Source organism: Gymnogyps californianus, chromosome 12 (assembly GCF_018139145.2).
Source record: "Gymnogyps californianus isolate 813 chromosome 12, ASM1813914v2, whole genome shotgun sequence".
NCBI lineage: Eukaryota > Metazoa > Chordata > Aves > Accipitriformes > Cathartidae > Gymnogyps > Gymnogyps californianus.
In genome coordinates this window covers 3,887,804-3,903,721 of record NC_059482.1, presented here as the reverse complement: position 1 = coordinate 3,903,721, position 15,918 = coordinate 3,887,804, and the positions used below count along the sequence as shown (strand labels likewise).

The window sequence follows — 15,918 nt, the reverse complement described above, 5'->3', positions numbered from 1 at the left end:
TGCCTTTGCTAGACTACGCCAATGACACCTCTGTGGACGCTGACCTAGAGTAGGCTGGTTTTCTATTGAAAACTTAAAATACGAGGAGCCAACTGACCCACGAGCAGAAGCCCCTCCCTGAGATCCAACCAAGGAAGATGACTGCTGCTTGTAAATACTTCATGGTAGGCAACGGGGCGGATGGAGTGAAAAGAGCTCCCTCCCCAACACTCTTTTTGTGCCATTACGGGCACGAGGCCGGTACCACTATGGTCCCTTAAACTCCTGGTGCTTTAAATAATGTTTCTGGTTTTTCTCTACACAGCAGCCACCTGAGCTTTCTGTGTCTTGGTCCCCCCAAAACACAGTATAGTGCTGACTGGTTTTTTTCTTCCCAGTTGAATCTCATTACCAGAATGACTGGAGAAGTAGCAAAGCCCTTATTGTATCTAGAAACTCTTGGGATAAAAGTTCTGCATCTCTGAAGAAGAAGTCTTCAGAGCTCCTAAAGCTCTTAGCACTAGGAGGAAGATTTACATGGACAGCAGTAAACCTCCCGCAGTGATCAACCAGTTCTTGCGACGCTACCGGAAGATATTCCCTTCCGCCCCTGAAAAAATGGACGTGTGGGTCTCGGTTGCTTCAGAAAAGTCATATGTATAAATCCTTCACCTCCTGGGCACTGTCATGAGCACGGGTCTTATGATCTAGTGAAATCATGAGGAGTATGGTATGGAAGGGTGAGCCATTCCCAAGCACTCTGCATTTACAGTAGGATAAGAACAATTACAGTAGTTACTGGGAGGCAGCTAACTTGGGAGTAGTTTATTCGGCTCACTAGCTAATGTCAGACAATCCTTTGTTTCCATAGCCATGGACCTCGCTTGCTGTTGATCAATTCACAAAATAATTAAGTCAGTAGGCACTTTAGGAACATTACTTTACTCCATGAATCTTAAGAACATGGATACACAGAAAGAAAAATACAGCACCATTTTTTTGAAGTCGGAAAAGCAACATGTTGTTTGGGAGTTGTAACTCATGGCCACTGGCATAAAGGATAGAAGAAAATAAAACTGATTTGTGCAATGCAGTAAGCAGTAATGCAATAACAGACCACTAAAAATGGCAAAAATGAACGATAAAAAAAAAAGAACTGAGGTGGAAACTTTCCAGCAGGTAAGTTTCTTCAAAGCATGCTATTACAATAAAACTTACAAAACTTACATTATTACAAAATATTGTGGTAAAACGTTAATGGACTTTACAATGAAACTGTATTAAGATGGGATAAAATTGAAGGTGTTTTAAGTGTTGCTGAACTACGAGACAGTGACGTCCTTTCTGCCCATGTCAGTTTTCACCATCAGGTACGGCTTTTAACAGTACTGGTATTTGAATTAAGTGGTTTTCAGGCGGGAGGCACTGTGCTCATTTGTATTTTCAGCCATTTGAAGGGTCAGCCTTTCCAGCAAAAACAGTCAGTTTACTTAGGCAGCTTTATGGGCAGAAGGGAATTTTGCCTTCAATCAGATGAGCTACGTAAGGGTTTTCACTCCATTATTTACCTTGTAAATTAGACTCCCGAGGGAAGAGGGGGTTTCAGAGGTTTGAAATGCTGTATGCAAAAAGCCTATACATTTGACTCCCGTTTTTGTTTCTCTCTTCTAATATTAAACAGCCATTTTCACTGCTAGTTCTCTGCCTTAGGACAGACGAGCAACACTTGCTAGAAACAAAACAAAGGGAGCGGCAGCAGGGTGTGTCAACTAAAAGGACAGAAGCTGATATAGAAAAATCATTTACTGTCACAAGCACACATTAAGTGTTGCACTTCATGAAACGAGAGGGAAATATCCTTATCGTAGAGGTGGATAAATCTTCTTTCCACTTTCAGTGAACCTCCTCTCTGAACAGCCAAAGACACAAAGTTCTTAATGTCCTTTTCTTCTCTTCAACTTTCACAGTAATGTTAAGCTTTCTCTAACATTTGCTTCCCAACTGAAGTAGACTTCTGCAGGATTTGGTAGTTTGTTTATGGAAAAAAATACGGAGTAAATTAGCGATTAATTTAATGGCTTCTTGCCTGGGGGTTTCAGCATTAAGTTATGACTCAGTCCTCTCAAAATCATGAGATTGGCTTAGTCACTTAATTTTTTTTTCCAGATACAAACGCTGAACCCGTTCCCACTCTCGCTATTTGTAACAGACACGGGACAGCTTTGCTCTGCCAGCACATGGGCACACAGCCTACCTCTCACCTGCCGGAGTAACCCTTGGCACGGGGCCTTTTACAGGCTTTTGAGGTGAAGCCATGATTAATTCCTTGGGGGCAGCCTGGCTGCTTGCATTTTTTCAGCTGCTTTTCTCCTGCACGGCACTGTCTTACTCCATTAGCACAGGGCCGGCCGCGCCACCTTGCCCAGGTTACTCAGCTGGGCCAACGGCTACATGGCTGCAGCTCCAGCAATGTGGGACCCAGCTCCCGCCACTGACTCCGGAGGCGGCAGGCTCGCCTCAGCCCGGGCCCGCCTCACGGCGGCCTCATGGCCGCCCGCCTCAGGGCAGCTCCCCCGCCCCAGACGATGCCTGGGGACTGAAAGCGAAGCCTTTGGCAGCCTGGCCCACCTTCTCCCCTCAGGCTGCCCCGCTCTCCCCCTCAGGGAGGCGGCCCCGCGGGGGAAGTCCCGTCCCGTCCCGTCCCGCCCCACAGCTCCCGCCGCTCCCCACCGCCGGGCCCCTTCCTCAGGGCCGCCCCGCCCCCTGCTCCGCCGCCACTGCGCCTGCGCCGCCACCGCCCGCCACCACCGCCCGGCCCGCACGCAGGCGCAGAGGCGCGCCCGCCCCGCCCCGCCCCTCCCCGGCGGCGCTGTGCGCAGGCGCAGTGCCTGCCGACTGCCCGCCCGGCTGGTGCGTGCGAGAGAGAAGATGGCGGCGGCGGGGGCAGCAGCGTGAGGCGCCTGGGAGACGCCGAGCTCCCCACGGACGCGGGGCGCCATGGCTGTGAACAGCGCCCAGGTACTGGCCGCCCCCGCGCTGCCGGCCCGGGGCGCTGCGGGGGCCCCTGACGGGCTCCGAGGGGCGGCCGGGCCCCGCGGCGCGGCTCGCCGAGGGGGGGAGCGTGGTGGCCGGGACTAGGCCTAGGGTGATTCTGCAGCTTCATTGAATCTCCTCAGGGCGGTGGAAGGGCCTCGCTGCCGGCCGGGACCGCGGCCTCCCGCACTCGCGGCGGCGGCCCTGCCCCGCGGAGGGGCCCAGCGTGCTGGGGCTCGCCCCCCTCGCCGCGCCGGTGTCACCGCGCCTTGGCGAGGGGGAAGGAGCGGAGAGGAGGCGGCCTGCGGGAGTCCTTTGCGGGGTGAAGTCGGTGCTGTACCCCTGTCTGAGCCATTGCAAAGAGAGGATGGTTGGAAAAGAGTCGATAGCTTGGGCTTTTTGTTTTTTTGGAGGGGGGGAGAGGCAGAAGCGATTCTATAATGAGAAGGGAATAAGGAGATTTGTAAACTAATCCTCCCCCCCCCCTCGCCCAAACACTCAATAAACCTCAATGCGTTGAGGTGCAAACGGCTGAGTGTTGCAAGATTACTATACATGAGGATGCATGTGCAGTTTCCCTGTCTCCCACTAACTAAACCAGCCAGAAGATTTGTGCACGGAGTAAATAAAACTGCAGTCGTGGTAGTTTTTCAGTGGAAGTTAAAAGCGCGGATCCTGGTCTAATCTAGTGTGTGCTTAGAGCAAATGATTGAATGGGTTAACTTCACTATTTCTTTCCTATAAGGCTTTTCTCCCAAAAAACTTTAAAGCAAAAGTGTGAGGCAGTGTGTGTGGTGCACTGAAGTGTTTATTTGCAAGACTTCTTACAACTTTGCTTTTAGCAAATAATCAAGTTTAGAAAACTTAGATTGTGTTAAAGATAATTTTGTTAAGAAACCATGTCTTCTGTGGTGGAAAAATCTCTTTCCTAAAATTTTAAGTATTTCAAACAAGGTCATGCTTTATTCTGAATTCTGTATTTTTTTTTCTGAACGGCAGTTAAGGTACACCTCTAATAAAGTTGTCCACTAGTGGCACTGACAGTGATTTTTCCATAAACAAAAGTTTGTAATCGGTGAAAACTATCATGACGTTTCTTGTCCGGCTTGATTTATTTGTGTTTGAGAGAAAGAGGGACGTGATTTTGTTCATGTGGGTGTTCTGAGGGCAGTTGCAGTTTCTGGAGTTTGTTTAAGATTTAAAATTGTTTTAAAATTTTGTATGTTTCAACTTTTCTTTCAAAGTGGAGGAAACTCAGTTAGTTTTGGACATTTTTTTACTGTCCTAATGAACGATAGTTAGAATGCACACGTATCAAAAGGATTCAGTGTCCAACTCGGAAGCTATTTTACTTGCTGCTTTCCCCTCCCCTCAGTACTAGACAGCAGTGCATGTGGTCGGTTTGATAAGACTGGGTTTTACATTGCAGCTTTTTTCTTGATTTAGAAGAGTTAAGGACATTTTTGTGTCTGTACTTAATTAAGTTGGTGTACCTTGAAACAAACAAAAAAAAGAGTTCAGCTGATGATTTAGTTTATGGTGAAGCACTGCATAGCTGTAATTAAAACTAGACTGTAAATTCATCTTTAGTAGTAACTTGTACATACACTATTTTAAATCAACCCCCTCTGTAGGTAAAGGTAGATATTTCAGTCTTGTGAGGTTTGCTGCTTAAATTTATGTGTAATTTGGAAGCAAATCTGTAAGATATCTTTCATTTAATGCTTTGTTCATGTCATTAAACAGCCTATTTTTGTGTTTTGTTTTTTCCCTAATGTAAACAGTATACTTAAATGCTGTCTCGGATTTATATGAATACATATTCTAGAGCAATAGAGTGCTATTATAATGCTGAAGCAAGGTAACAATGTTTTGGACTTTTTTGGATGGAGAACCTGAAAATAAGTTTAGGGATGCAGTTTTAAATGTAGGTGTTTCCGTTTTATTTTAGGATGGTAGTGTTGCAGATCAGTAGAAAAGTTAGAGTTTTGATAAAAGTTGTCTGCTCTGAGCACAGGACTAAATAACATTATTTAGTCGTTATGTTCATGACATAATGCAGAGTCCTAGGCAAAAGTGCTTAGTTTTTCTGTGTGACTGTAATTTGAATGTACCGTAATTGAGACTTTTTTTGTCACACAAGGGAAAAGAAATCTTCAAGAAAATCAAGCTCTTCTAATAGCTAAAATGCATAGTCAGATTTCTGCCAGTTAATGGATTCATGTAATAGTGGGCAGAAGTATTTCATCAGTCAGTTTGCGTATTCTAACAAATGAATCATGAAACATGACCGTATCGTATATTTTCAAAGGGGCATTAATTTTGGATGGCCACCTAGTCAGCAACCACATGAGTATATGGTAACACAGTTGAGATATTGCTGGTCGTTTGTACCTCTGTATTCCATGACATTATTTCATAATCATTTAATGAGATATTTAAGTGTTGCTGTGAGTTTTCTGGGTGTGTTCTGAGTATATTCAAAATCTGTGAGTTTTTTTTTTTTATTAAGGTGAGCTAGAAGTAAGGCTGCTGTATCACTACAGGTTTTGCATGACGCTACAGATGTTGCACTGATTTAGCACTGGATATAGTTGAAACCATTTGTCATCAACGTTATCTAAAAATCTTCTTTTAAAAAAAAGGGGGGGGCATTTTAAAAACTATTTCCCTGTTTGGAAAGAGTAATACTCTGTAGGAACTGTATAAACAGTTGTTTTAGCCGCTTTTCCAATTGTTTTTCATAGAAAGAATTAATACAAACACATCATTTATAAATCTTGTGAAAGCAAGTTAAGCAGAAGAAAGGATACCATAGCAGAATGAATCATTTATGCTTGTTTTGTTCTTTCACCATTGCTGTGGTGTCAGATTAACTCAGTGCCATTTTAAATGTACTGTATTGCCCCAAAACCCAGCTAAAGTAAAAACCAGTAGAGTTTGAGTTCAGAAAAAGCTGAACAAGCTCATAGCTGCTCATCCTCACCCAAGCCTGTGTCTGGCCTGGCAACCAGAATAACTGGAACTCGGAACATGGCATGCAATCTGACTCCCTGAAATACTGCGCTGCAAACTACCGCTTTTATGGCTGGCTTGGAGTGTTGCTCCCTGGCAGGGTGTAGTTTGATGTTCTCTTAAGCCAGTGCTGTTTCTGGAAGAAAAAAAAAAAGTCTGTAGGCATTTGTTCTGTGCTGTCTTTGCAGTGTATTGCCTGACGTTTGTGGGTGACCTTGATTAGGAAATCAATCTGTCTCAAAAATAATCTTAAAAAAATGGTTGTTATGTAGCTGGATGAGTTTCTTGTGCTAGCTTGCTTGCATCCATGCAGATGTGTCTAATGTTGCAGCGTCCTTACAGGCAGAAAGAAGTGTTTGGAGAGAGGGCAATGTGGATTCTGTCTGTCAGGTTCCTGACATACGCTGAAAACTATGGGGGACACCCTGAACACAAAATGAAAGGTGGCTCTGGGCAAGGGCTGCCAGTGCGTGGATTTGGAGAGAGGTGTTTGAGTGCATCATCTTGCTGTAGCTGCTGCTTCTCCCCTGTCCTGCTCAGTTGCTGTTCTGTGTTTTAAAGGGGTGAAGAAGCTGGATTTGTCTCCCTTCTCCCCCCCCCGCGCCCCCCTCCCACTTTCATTGCTCAGAAGGGCCTGGGTTCATCCTTTTGCTAGAGCTTTTGCCTATGGAGTGAGTAGTTCTTCTAGACTTCCGTGGTCTCAGGAATTCAGGCTGCAGCTGAAGCTGTGAGTTTAGGCAGCCAGAAGGTATCATTTGCCTTTCTAAAATGTGAATGGTGAATCCACGCAGAGTACAGTGGGTGAATGTGGGTTGGTTAACTTAAAAAAAGGAAGTCTGGGAAAACTGACATAGAACTTAAATTTGGAACTATATGGCAGCATGCAAATAATAGAATAAAACCCACAGGTTTTGTGAATCACTGCGATTTATTCTGTGCATTCTAGACTATAGCACTGATTTGGAGACTTTTTAGAATGGATCCAGCCATTTACCTATTAATAAATCCAGTTTTTGTAGGCAGTTGCTTAGACACACTGCTTTTTCCATTCATGTAGCTGTTAAAATACTTATAAAGTTAAGTGGGGTTTTGTTTATAGGTAAACTAAGCAGTCTCATTTCTGTTTAGTGATATACATGCAACATGCTGTGTCGTACAAAACAGCCAAATCTGTTGTAATAGAAGTTGCTGGCCTTGGGCCATTGGATTATAGTCATTTGTCACTCTAATGCCATTTCAGCAATGTAGATGTTCATTTTCAAAGAATTAAACATGCTAGAGCTGCGGTTTTTCTTTTTGATGGAAGTGTTTTATGTGTGGTCATTAAACATACAACTGGGGATTATGGAACAAAGGGTTATGCTTCATGGTGAAAAAAAGTGTGTGTGTGTACATGTGTGTGTGTGTATATATGTATACACACACGAACACTCCATAATGGAGCAGTCTGATATTTTAAAATTGGGATTCTAAACCCTATTTTTATTTTATGAAATTGTAACATATGCATTTAAGACTACGTGTTTTAAGTATTCCCAATAATGGTGCTGCGTTGATTATTTTTAAAACACTTTAAAGGGTTTTGTTAGATTAGTGCTCATGTTAATATGTTCATTAACACTCTAATAGCATAAAACTTTGAAGTACATTAGTCTTTTTCATTTTGTATTTGACTCTCTAATACCTAATTTAATTGCAGATGTTCTTGATATTTTAAATATATGTAAGAACTTTTCCTCCTTGTTTGACAGCAGAAGATTTATTGATCTTTGGTGTGTGCTACCAGGTCTGTTTTTCTTCACCTGTAGTTAGGCAGGAGGTAGCTTAAATCATAGTAGCCCTAACAGAGTGTTTGTGTAAGGCTTATTTAAATCATACACCTTATGGAAAAGCATGTGTTTAACATAAAATTAAGAAAGGCCTTCTTGAGATCCTATGATAGTCATAAATGTTAGTGCCGTACAAACTGAAAGAAGTGTGCAAGAGTGCTTTTGGGAATTTTGCTGCTTATAGTATTGTATGTGAATTCATATCATGTATGAAAGTTTTAAAAGAAGCATTGTATGTTGTTTGCATTGGAATTATAGTAGGAAAGAAAGGGATATGGATCTGCTTCCGTTGAATGTAATGTTAACACAAACTGGAAAATCACTTAAGGGTTCTGTAACTTTTTTTACTTTGTTAAAAAAGTAAACCCCCCCAATTGGGGCTCAACTTAGAGGTAGAAGAGAAGAACGTCCTATCTGTAAGAAACTGTAAAGAAGAACATATCTCTAAAGGTTGTGTGAAAAGATGTATTTAAAAAAAAGTATGAGAAAGTAGGTTTTCTTCAAAGAATTCTGTGTATGAAAGACTTCTCTCTGTTTTGTTTGAACCAAACTGAACATACTAGCAGAAATAGCAGTGCTGTATTCCCTCAGTGCAGCAGGCATGTTTTTTCATACAACATTTAGAGCCTGCTGTAGTGATTCACAGGTTTCCTGCCTCATTTTTCCCCATGAATGTTGCAGGCTGGCAATGGATTTACCAGTGTAACTTAAAATACAGAAGTTGCATATCATTCATGCAAAGAAGTGAAGGCTTTTGTCGTGAAAATGTTTTGTCTTGTTGGAGTGGGATTCCTTTGTAGGTAGTGTGGCAACATGTTACCAATAGTGATTCTTACAGTGTCAAGGTAATGTTCTTATTTTCATGAGTACTTAACAGCTTTGCTATATGCACGTACCTGTCTCAGCGGCAACATGTATATAATTTGCTCTTTAGCCTGTATTGCAAAAATATACATACGTGTTTTAAGTTGGTTGAAGATCGCCTGCTATTAACATTGAAAACTCCTAGAATGCAGGTGGGATTACCCGGTATCGGATGACAAGAGTGACTTTAGATGTGCTGACTTTCATTGTGTGAATGCATCAAGACTTCAAATGCTGTATGTGGTATCAAACCACAGGTATTCTTGCTCCTGGTTGTCTGGTGAAGCAGAGTTCCTGTTGCACGTGGCTCTGGTTTGAACAGGCTGAGTGCGAGTTTTAAAGAGGGAAATGAATTCAAAGCTAACCTTTACAAGGTGGGAGTTAAATAAATAACTCTGACAGGAAAAAAGGGGAGATAGAGGCAAGATATTGGTAATCCCTTTGATTCTTGCTACAAGCATTAGGATGGATGGAGAGGGAAATAGAAAAAGTTCAGTTGCTTAGTTTAATGGTAGCAACAGGCAATTAGATTAATCGTATTCAGATAATGGTTTTGGACCATGCTACTTAGGAGGGTATTTGGTTAAAAATGATGCTATACTGGTACATAATATGGGATGGTCTTGTTATTTTAAATATGAGTAGGTATGATAAAAGGAGAGGGAAATAAGGCAGAGAGAAAAAGAGTCATTGTCAGCACAAGTTACAGCTGAATTGCAAGAAGAATCAAGTTCTCTTGAGTTCCAGTCTACTTCAGTCTGTCCATTAAATCATATGGTCTCTAATAATAGCTAGCTGTTACCAAAGAAAGTAAGAAATAGTGCTGTAATGTGCTTAAAGCATGGCAAACCTCACTTTCTGTTCCTCTGCTGCCTTTGGAATACAAAACCAAAGCTGCCACTGTTTGAAAATTTCTGTGGAGCACTGTAGTTAATTGATAGAAAGTTGGAAAAAAGTCAAAGACAACTTATTTAGGCAATTCCTGGTGCTCATTTTCTTCTTCTCAGCTAAAGGCTGTGACCGTAGGCTGTTGCCCCTTAACAAGAAGTTTAAGCTTCCATGAATCACAGGTAATGAAAGCTCCCTAACAAAACTTAAGACAACAAAAAAAAGGTTTATGCTGTTAATATGCTTTCATAGCAAGCAAGAATGAGATACATAAAATTATCATCCTGGCATTGCAAGCGACAGAAAATGTAACTGCAGCAGAATCATAAAAGTGTGAAAGAGGAGTAGTCAGCTTTCAGAGCAGAAGAAATAAAGCTGTTGAGTTTGCTCAAGTCAACAGGTTTGCATTCTCAGTCTTTTGAACTTTACCTTTGTTCAAACACAACACTGAATTGTGGTGGTCACTCTTGTTGCTGCAAGTCAAAACGACTGTAAATACCAGATGCTGACATGTGGTGTTTCAGATGTTGCCAAAGACTCAGTTTCCTTAATTGGGGAGGATAAAGGCAATGGACATGTATTACACTTAGTACTAATGATTGTCACATAAAGGCCATTATGGTTTTCTGCTTTGGTGTAATTACATCCTTAAAATATAGATTTCCCCAAGTTCTCATCAGTGTTCACCCCTGGAACGGTATGTTAGGGCAGTTGTGCAAGTTTTTTTCCTCTGCTTTGTGCTGCTGCTAGTAACAGTGGGTACCATGGTCAGAAGTTGCAGTGGGCTAGAGGGATCCCTCATTCCCAGAAGCAGTGCTTGATTGTGCGCTAAGCTACATAGCATGTGCATGTACAAGATTTTCATGGTAGTATGACTCTGTAGTTAGTCTGAATTCACAGTTTTTTCTAGCAAAAAATCTTAGGGCTTAGCTAAGAGCTAAGGTATTTTATAGCCGTTTGGCTTGTATACCAAATTTTATGTAAGTGTTTGTGCTTCAAATTTATTTATGACAGCTTAAAAAAAAAAGTGCGTGTAATTAGTGAACAACTGGTTATTATATTATCTTTGAAGGTCAGCTCCAAGTATGAGTGTCCAACACATCCAGTGTGTTTACTGAGTAGCTAGAGGTTGCAATATTTGATAATGGCAGACATCACTAATTTGAAACATAGTTCAGTTTGTATTTTCTGTCTTATTTGCAAAATAGCCGTTTTGAACAATAGTATGAGTGACTGATCATGTTTACCAAATGTTTTTATGATTTGCAAGATTTTTTTATTGGATTTGGGACCAAAGGAAGCAATGTACAGCCACATGAGAAGCATGTTCTTTCAAAAGCTGCCTAAATCGGTGTTGTTTGAAAGTAGAAAGTATTATAAATTCACAATATGCAGGCTGAAATACGAGGGTGTGGTTTCATCATTGTTGCTCAACTTTGTCAGCATTGTGGATTAGATGGCAATTTGCTTGTATTTACGTGGAGTCCCCTAAAATGCTCTTGCTCCTTTGTACCGTGGGTGGATGAGGGAGAGGATAGAAAGTACTGGAGTTGCAGACGTGCTCATGGAGGTGAGGGGTGTGAGCAGGGACACTGCAGACAGCAGCTGCTTCTGCCTCTGTCCTTGCAGCGAGTAAACTGAAGAGCCAGTGCTGTGTTGTGTTTGTCTCCCCTGCCGTGTATCGATATTCCTGTTTGTGGATGGCTGGATGTGCAGGCCAAGGAGCTGGTGACTCGAACTCCTTCCTGAATGGAGGGGGTACATGAGCTATCAGTTGTGTACTCTGATCTCGTAATGTTGTGGGCTTTGTCAGTAAGAGTATGTCAGAGTATACTCTGGTTTAGTCCCTTTTTCCCCCTCAGAAAGCAAGAGAATTTCAGTATCTTCAGTATTGTAAATGCGTTGGGAAGTATCTTGAGTGCTCTGTTTTGCATTCTGTTCATTCATATGTGCAAAAGAAATCTGAATGCTAACAGAAGATCTCATATAAGGAAAGACATGAAGTAGCACCACTATCAGTGTTATTCTTTTGAAATGAGCTACCTGAAAAAAAAAATTCTTAAAATTGACAGCGTTATTATCATACAGTAAACCTACTGCTATATTCATACTCAGTTTTTAATGCTGCCATTTAAAAATATGGGTGTTTAATATGCTTACTGTCTGTGTTTTAGTTGCAGCAGTGTATTAATCTGTGCATTTATTTTAACAGCTATCTTGCGTCTACATAAAATTGTGTTGCAGATACTTAAGCTCTAAAACTATCTCAGGAGGAGGTGGCATGTGTGTGGTGTCCCAATTTTCATTTTAATTTGCATACCACTTCAACATACAAAGTTGCTGTCATGGGCAGTGCCAGATCCTCTCAGGTTTCCACCTGCCACTTACCACACGTCAGGCTGGTAGAGGAGATGGATGGCTGCATATATATTGAGAATCAAAACAATAGATGGTGTCCTCAGTTTCTGTCTGCCAGGGGGACATACAGCATACACGTGTCACATGGTGAAGTAGTGGAAGGGGCTTGAGTTCCTGCAGAGAGAAAATAGAGTAAGAACCTCTGTAGGATTACTCTCAAACTTCAGCAGTCACAGAGCTTAAAGTATAGGAGACTTTATTATGTGGTGGTAGTTGTGTTTTGTTTCTGTGATCCCCTTGAGTCATTTACCAATCATTGTGGTTTTTGCAAGTTCTCTGGTTTATTTTTGGCTTTTTCTCTGAGATTATAACCCATTTTTGGCAGGTCACAACTCGCAAAGGGGAAAGTCTCATTCTTTCTTGCTCCTGGCCATTTGCATCTTTAGCTTTACGCTGGTTCCTCATCTTCTCTTAACCTCCAGTGCAAAAAAAAAAAAAAAAAAAAAGTCTGGATCATTTTCTCTCAGTTTGAGCATGATCATCTCACTGATCATTCAGTGTGTGCCAGAACTGGCACAGGAGAAGAGGCGGATTGTGAATCCAGCAAAACGAAAAGGCGAGTAAAACCTGTATGGCCTTGGTGAATGGAGAAAGTAGTGTTTGTTTTTAATGATCGGCCAGTGTTTTCTCTTACTGTCACTCTTATATGTGTAGTGCCTTGCCGGGGTGGTTCCCCCTGTACAAGCTCTGGGTATCGTTAGCTTTTGCATTGCCTTTTTTTTAATTCTTGGTGGCCAGTGTGGTTTTGGTAGGACTTTACACCACATTTAGATTAATACTAAACTTTCTAGGTTGAATCTCACTCAGCTGTAGTTCTAAGCATTCAGCACTTTGGAAATTCAGGGTTGAGATGTGAAGTTAGGCCTTCAAAAGAGGCATATCCGTCCTGGGTAGGTGGGCTCAACTGCCTTCTGAAGGTGCTAATCTGTATTCCTTGTCAGGATGGAGTCCAGATAGCTAATTTTTACCTCACCTAATCTTAGCCATCTTAAACCCTGCCCTGAGTAATTGCTTGTGAAAAGCGTTGTGTGGGTGACTTGTTTAGCTGTGGTGCTGTTAGGGATAGACTTTACTTTTCCACAACATTTAGCTACAGTTATTCAGAGGCTATCCATTCTTTTCCTACTTTTCTTTATCTTCCAGTCTATTTTTCAGCCTGCTTGACAAACTGGAACAGTAGTCTCCTTACTGCCCAGGGTGGAATTATTCCCTGGGACGGGTCTGTATTGATCCTGTGAGGTATTAGTCCTCTGTGAAGATGTGCATAGTGGAAATAAGAAAAGAAAATATCGACCATACACAAATTAGTAGGAATCAAATGAAGGTACAAGTAGTCTTAATTTTTCTGCAGCTTTGCTTTTGATTACTTGTTTTTAGAAGCATAATTTTTAGTGTAATTTCCTTATCTTAAATAATAGAGTGCTATCCTGAATCTCACATGCTGTATCTGCAAGGTTAGCACCTTTACGTACATGGAAAGGGCGTCTGCTATTCAAGCGCATGGAGCAATTCACAAGAGAGGAAGTGTTATTAAAGGAGCTGAGATACATACTGCTGTAACTGAATTAAAGAGCCGCCTGACTAACTGTAGAAGGATTATGCGATTGCAGAATTTTGGGTGATAATTCAGCTTTTGGACGGGAGAGCCGTCTGGCAGGCCACCAATAACTTCAAATCCTATGTCATCTCTTCATCTAACTCTTGTTCCTCATCTTTGACCTCATCAAGCCAGTTATAATCTTCTTGAACCACGTAAAAATGTGCTTATAGTCAAACTTGTTTAATTTCTTAAAACTCAGGGTCTTGTTGCACTTTTTCTTCCCAGAGCTCTGCCTCTCTTTTTTCTTTTTAATAACCTCATCCAAGTCTAGATGTATTAGTTTTACTTTTTTAAATCATGAATTTGGTGGATAAAAGTTGCCTATGAGGTAAATGCAGGTATAGTAAGCACGGACGAAGAAAGGCTTTCCTCTACCAGGGCACTGCCAAGCACCTCTGAAGCTTGCTAGCTGGAAGCCATTACAGGGAAAGCCTGTCTTTGTCCTGGTAGCCAAGAGCATCCTGCCTTGCCAGGGTAGGAATGTACTGGCTCCTCGATACTATGAACTATGTGGATGGTAGAAAAGATAGTGCATGTGCTGTTCTTCCACCTGGAGGAATTGAGAGAAGCTCATTGAAAACAATCCTTCAGAATCTTAGTTGCTAGAATACTTGCTAAATAAAGATTTTGTAAACCTCAGAAAAATGCTGATTTAGACAGTATGGCTGGATTTTGGGTGGACTGCTGTGAGGTGTTCAAAGACAATTTGCTACTTAATGTGGCCAAAGCAGCGTTCTCCAGATGCAAAACTGATTTTACTACCGTGTTCTTAGAAGTTTGTTCTGCTGTAGGTATCTGGCACAAAAGGTTGCAGCCTTAAGGATTTTAGTCTGGCAGACAAAGAAGTGGCTAACACCAAGGTTTTTCTACTGGGAAGTATTAGATAAAATTAGTAAGAGATTGTTTTGCCTGCCCCACCTATAATAAAATAGCAGTTAAACTGGCTGTGTTCTTGAGTAACTTCATGTTCCAACTTCTCTCTCCTCAGTGCTTATCATGCTATAGTAAATCAGAATAATTAAAGTCTTAATTATTTTTGTTCTTCATTATAGGAAGAGTTTACAATTTGCGCATTAGACTCAGTAACTAGTTCAGTGCAAGCAAAGCTTGCAGAAAATGTGTTTACTCAATTATGAGCAACCAGCTTGAAGCTGGTGTTTTCAAACTCTTCAAGGGTGTGAAGGTAGAGGCTTAGCAATAGGTGTTTTACCAACCACTGTTCTTGAATTCAAAACTGAGGAAGGACCTATCTACCCATTTTGGAAGTATTTATTTTTCTTTTGATATTTGAAAGGACTGCCTGCTTGGAGAATTTAATAGGAAAGTATTTTTGTTTGGCTTTTATTTTGATTTAACATTGCAAGAAAATAGATTGGAAAATGTTACTTCTCTGAATCACTGGCAGATGTTCTGTAGGCTTGTGGTGGAGCTGCTGGTGTAAAGGTGTCAGAAATTCCATCTTTTGCTCTCCAAAGAGCTAAGATTTGATGTAATCATCCCTGACAATTTAGTTATCTTCCCTCTTGCTTGCTGTCTGGAGTGCACTTTCCAGATATTCCTGCTGTGGTCCCAAAATGACTGCTCTTCACTGCAGCTCTTGTTTGTATACCACATGAATGTATGTTCTTACCTTGGGTTCCAGTGGAACGTACAAGGAAGATATTTTCTTAGCAAGAATACCTGATGCTCTCTCATAGGATGCAAACTAAAAGGTATATAAAATGTAGATACAATCCTCCTGTCACTTATATGATCACATATAAGTGATACAGCTGCATTGCCCTCTTTATACTATTATTATTTGCAAAATAAAATTGTGGCTGGTTTTGGGTGTGCCTTTTTTTTTATTTTGTGGAACAGGAGAAAAATATCAATTGAGGAAAGCTTTAAATGTGACAGAGGAGAGGTTTTTTGCTGGGGTAGTCCTGCTTTGGAGACCAGAAGATAAGAGAGTCTTTCTGTGGTTGGGGAAGGTACACCACACTCATAAATGCAATGGTGTCTGTGTAAGATGATGGGTTGTTTTTTATTCTTCCACCCCCCCACCCCCCATCAGCACTTTATGGACAGCTTCCTTGGGCTGGTTGCACTTTGTGGCAGCTGCTGTTTGTTTGAAATGGAAAAATGCCAACAAGCAACTCATTTTTGGTAATAGAATGAAGAGAGTACATGAACAGAATTTGTTTGGGTGTAAGAAATTGGCTCGTGTTTTGGCAGTTTTTTGTATGGTTATTGTTTGGTGTGTTGCTCTTATTTGAAATACGTTATGTAATTGATGAAAATGAATAATAA

General features: G+C 41.5%; 1 protein-coding gene across 1 annotated transcript in view; it reads left to right on the top strand.

The window, feature by feature from the left end:
- The first annotated feature begins 2,954 nt into the window (after nt 1-2,954).
- USP10 (ubiquitin specific peptidase 10) overlaps nt 2,955-15,918 on the top strand; it is a 52,548-nt gene continuing 39,584 nt past the window's right edge. Inside the window, exon 1 of the mRNA XM_050904016.1 lies at nt 2,955-2,997. Within this exon, the coding sequence (XP_050759973.1) occupies nt 2,977-2,997 (21 nt within the window). The 5' untranslated portion in view covers nt 2,955-2,976. The remainder of the gene's footprint in view (nt 2,998-15,918) is intronic.